General features: G+C 33.6%; 1 protein-coding gene across 2 annotated transcripts; it reads left to right on the top strand.

Moving 5' to 3' along the window:
* The first annotated feature begins 1583 nt into the window (after positions 1 to 1583).
* On the top strand, positions 1584 to 4334 carry LOC121234767 (malate dehydrogenase, chloroplastic). Of its 2 annotated transcripts, XM_041130856.1 has the most exons (3): positions 1634 to 1738; positions 2151 to 2201; positions 2831 to 4334. In XM_041130856.1, the coding sequence occupies exon 3, from the start codon at positions 2837 to 2839 to the stop codon at positions 4073 to 4075; it is 1239 nt and encodes a 412-aa protein (XP_040986790.1). In that variant the 5' UTR covers positions 1634 to 1738; positions 2151 to 2201; positions 2831 to 2836; the 3' UTR covers positions 4076 to 4334. The 2 variants fall into 2 exon arrangements, with proteins under 2 accessions (XP_040986789.1, XP_040986790.1); XM_041130855.1 differs by lacking the exon at positions 2151 to 2201 and having other exon boundaries at positions 1584 to 1738.
* Positions 4335 to 4698: the final 364 nt, after the last annotated feature.

Below are 4698 nucleotides of genomic sequence, written 5' to 3'. Positions count from 1 at the left end.
TTTGAAAAGGTAATGAAGGCAGTATTCAGAGGAAAACAAATTATATCAGATTTTTTTCTCTTAATTTATGGAAGTGTTTTTAGTTTTTATTTGTTAGGAAAATCAAGGTAAAATATTTTGAGGATTGAGCTTTTTTGGTTTAAAATTGTTTGAATTAAGACTTATCAAACATGATACTCTTATCTCATTTCATCTCAATATCTAAACATCATAAATACAAATATTTTTTAATTTTTAACTTTCAACTTTTTTACCTAAACATTACCTAATATATGAAAAAGTAATAATTACATCAAAAAGTTAAAAATTAAAAATTAAAAAAGTGTTTATATTTGTGTTTAAATGATATTTGAGAATGAAGTTATATGAAACTTTGATATGAAATGAGATATTTGTGTTCTCAAACAAATCCTAAAGAAATTCTTTATCAAACATAATGTTACTTGTGAAACGGAAGAGTAAAGTACACAATCCGATGTCAAAAACTAACATCTCATATTCTTAAACTCTAAGGATTTATTTGGACAGAAAAATGATCTCATCTCATCTCATTATATTATTATAAATTTTTTAAATTTTCACACAAAATATAATAAATAATTCAATTTTTTTAAATCTAAAAAAGAAGATAATATTAAATAATAATATTCTAACAATATTTGATTCAACTTATCTAAAATTATCTCATCTCATCTCATCACATCTCACTATCCAAACGAGTCCATATAACATATATAAATCATAATACGTCTCTGTCGTATTACACTCTCATTTTATTTTCATCTTATTATATAACATATGTTACTTATATTGCTATTGGATCACTTTTTTATTTTTTTAGTTTGAAAAAAATTAAATACCAATAAATATGTCACCTTATCCTAATAGAATAAAATTAAAATTAGAGCATAGTAAATATGTTTTTTCTTTTTGTATTTCTCTTTATTTCAAAAGTTAGTATAAAGATGGGTTTATTAAAGCATGTACTTTTTCTCATGCGCACCTACCAGTATTGACTCCTTGCAATTGATTTCTATTAATTTTAAAGATGATAAAATAACAACTATTTTATAATTCTTTTATAATTCTATTTAAAATTGAGGATAATTATATCAAATTAAAATTATTTTTAATAGAATAAATTATAAATTAGTTATAAAATTATTTTGAGCGTATCATTACCCTTTTTATATCATTTTATATATATTTCCACCTTAATTTTACGGCATCTATATTGATTGTAATGTATATATGTGGTTACAATTTGATCAAAGAAAATATAACAATCTTTAAAATTTTTTTTATCTGTCATTAAAAAACATATTTAATTTAAAAAAAAAAAGTAATGCATCATTTCAGTTCTCATCATTTCATAATGTAACATTAGATGATTGGAGATTATTTATTATATTTTATTTGTAAATTTATTATCTAATGCCATATCATGAAATGATGAGAAAGTAGAATATGAATATATTTTTTTTAAAAAAAAATATAAAAAATCTTATTACATACTTATAAATAAATAAATAAATAAATAATCTTATTACAAGCCAAGAATGGATATTCGGTTTGAAGATTTTAGCGTTGTCAAAAGGCAGTGATTCCTCAAAAGCCAAGGGACGGACTTCCCGAACTAAAACCCTTATAAATTACGAAGCTCGTAGCGTCTCCGTCTCCTACCCCCAAACATCCTCTCATTTAATTTCTTCCTTTGGCATCCGTTCCTCATCTCCAGGTTCTCTATCCCTCCCTTGCTACTCTTTCACTTTCCTCTTCCATTTTCGTTTCCCTAAGATTTATTGTCTGATTTATTTTGGTTTTCTGTTTATTCATTTGCTAATTATCATCTGTAAGATCTCGAGCTTGTTATTTGTATGGCGTATATGTGGGTTTGTTTGAATCTGAGAATCTCAGGATCTGGGGATGCTAGTTGCGGCAAATTTTTTGGTTTACGTTCTCGAGTCAGTCTCTTGTTTCTGAATGCAAGATTTACAATTATTTTTAATCTTTTAGCTTATCAATATGCAAGATAATGACAACAAAAGAAAAACAAAAAATGCGATGGGTTTCTTGCCTTATCGTATTAGGAAGTATTGACGTTATTGTGTGGTTTGCAATCCTTTTGAAGCAACACTATTCTAGGATAGGTTTTCCTTCCAAATTTTGAAGCTTTTGCAACAAGAATTTCAGCGTTGACTGTGAGTTCCGTATAATTTTTTCCAATTCACTGTTTTTTGTGAATTTATGAAATCCGATACTTATAGGTTCATATTGATAGCATAATGCTTGGTAGATTTTCTATGTAATGAAATTCAGAATTGAACCTAACTTCCTAAGTCTCTCGTAGGCTCATAGCAGGGATTTATATATTTTTCTTTATTTGAAGAATAAGTCTATTTGAAAGTGTATAACAGGTCATATAGATTTCTTGTGAAGTTAATGTTCTTGAGAAAGCAGAAGCTATCATTTTCTAAACTCTTCTCAGTGAACTTAAAGTACATCGTCTGTGGAGTTTCTGTTTAAGATCAGTAATTTTGATTGACTACACTTACATGCTCAACATTGGAATAATGCTGGTTGAAAGAATTTGTGGAAACAGAATTACATGCTCATTCGGTTTAGTTTATTTTTTTATATAAATTTCTTTCATTTTTTAATTTGAAGATTTTAATGTATTTCAACCAAGTAGGAAGTACTGCAGCTTAAGTTTTTAGATTAGATCAGTTTGAAAGCAAAATGGATAATATTTATGAAGCTCGATTGATTATTAAGTGCTCTTGCATATTGTCAATGGATAAGGCCCTTATACTCTTGTTGTTTTACACAGTTTGAAATGGCAGCAACGTCAGCAGCTACCTTTTCAATTGGAACAAATGTCTCCCTTGGCCGCAAAGCAGGCTCACATCCTCAATCAAAGCCTTTTGGTGTGAGGTTTAACTCCCAGAACCCGTTAAAGAGTTTCAGTGGCCTCAAGGCTGCAATATCTGTGACATGTGAGTCGGATTCCTCCTTCTTAAGCAAGGAAACCAGTGCCGCTCTTCGAGGCTCTTTTACCCCGAATGCCCAGAAGGAAAATCAGAGTTCTCAGTATCACCTGCAGCCCCAGGCAACTTTTAAAGTGGCAGTTCTTGGAGCTGCTGGAGGGATAGGTCAGCCCTTGGCACTTCTTATCAAAATGTCTCCATTGGTTTCTGCCTTGAACCTTTATGATATAGCAAATGTCAAAGGAGTTGCAGCTGATCTCAGTCACTGCAACACTCCTTCGCAAGTTCTGGACTTCACTGGACCTTCTGAATTAGCCAATTGCTTGAAAGGCGCAAATGTCGTTGTCATACCTGCTGGGGTTCCAAGGAAACCCGGTATGACTCGTGATGACCTCTTCAACATCAATGCTGGCATAGTTAGGAACTTGATTGAGGCTGTTGCTGATAACTGCCCTGATGCCTTCATCCACATTATTAGTAATCCAGTTAACTCAACGATGCCAATTGCAGCGGAAGTTCTGAAACAGAAGGGTGTATATGACCCAAAGAAGATCTTTGGTGTCACTACACTGGATGTTGTGAGGGCAAACACATTTGTTGCTCAGAAGAAGAACCTAAAGCTGATTGATGTTGATGTCCCAGTTGTGGGAGGCCATGCGGGGATAACTATTCTACCCCTGCTATCAAAGACAAAACCCTCAGTTAGCTTTACTGATGAAGAAATTCAAGAGCTGACTGTAAGGATCCAAAATGCTGGGACAGAAGTTGTGGAGGCAAAAGCAGGTACCGGGTCTGCTACATTATCAATGGCATATGCAGCAGCGAGATTTGTTGAGTCGTCTCTTCGTGCACTTGACGGAGATGGGGATGTATATGAGTGCTGCTATGTTCAGTCAGATCTGACCGAGCTTCCATTCTTTGCGTCGAGGGTTAAGCTTGGAAGGCAAGGTGTGGAAGCTTTGATTACCTCCGACCTCCAAGGTCTGACTGAATACGAGCAGAAGGCTCTGGAGGCCCTTAAGCCAGAATTGAGGTCCAGCATTGAGAAGGGGCTTGCGTTTGCTCAGAAGCAAACAGTGACTGCATAAGAATTCTGGGTGTTTTGAAGCCCTTACCTCGTCATTATAACGTCTGCTTTAGAGACTGTGACAGTGTCTGGTCTATTTGCGGGATTTATCATTGCATCAGAACTTTCAGTTTTGTAGATTTGTTCTCTCTCTTCAATATTTTGAGGTGTTGAAAAGTTTAGAGGTGGGTACTCCGATGTTGTACTCTATATCAATGTAATCGTTCGTACTGGCACCACTTAATGGTTGACAGTTTTGAAATAAGATGGCTGGTGCTCTATATTGAAGTTTATCATCAGCACCTCAGTTCATTCGGATTAAACCAGGAACTCTTTTAGGTCCGATTCGGATTCGGATCCCTCCATTTTCTTTTCCTCCCGCACCTTTTCCTCGAAATGAGAAAGAAAATGGCAGACTCGAATTGTATAATATCACTGTTATCAGCTCCATTCATGTTGAATTCATTTTACCGTGCAGGATCCTGTTCTACTTCTCTCAAACTGTGACTTGAACTCCAGACCCGGAATAGGATGAAATAAATGCAATTGGTGATGAAGGATATGATCTGATGCAAATGATTGAATGTGTGTATGCGAGAATGGATCGACCTATTATTGCCATTTTGGTACTTGAAATGTTAAATG

The sequence above is a fragment of the Juglans microcarpa x Juglans regia genome, chromosome 6D (assembly GCF_004785595.1).
Source record: "Juglans microcarpa x Juglans regia isolate MS1-56 chromosome 6D, Jm3101_v1.0, whole genome shotgun sequence".
NCBI classification, from domain to species: Eukaryota; Viridiplantae; Streptophyta; class Magnoliopsida; order Fagales; family Juglandaceae; genus Juglans; species Juglans microcarpa x Juglans regia.
This window is presented reverse-complemented; position numbering and strand designations above follow the sequence as displayed.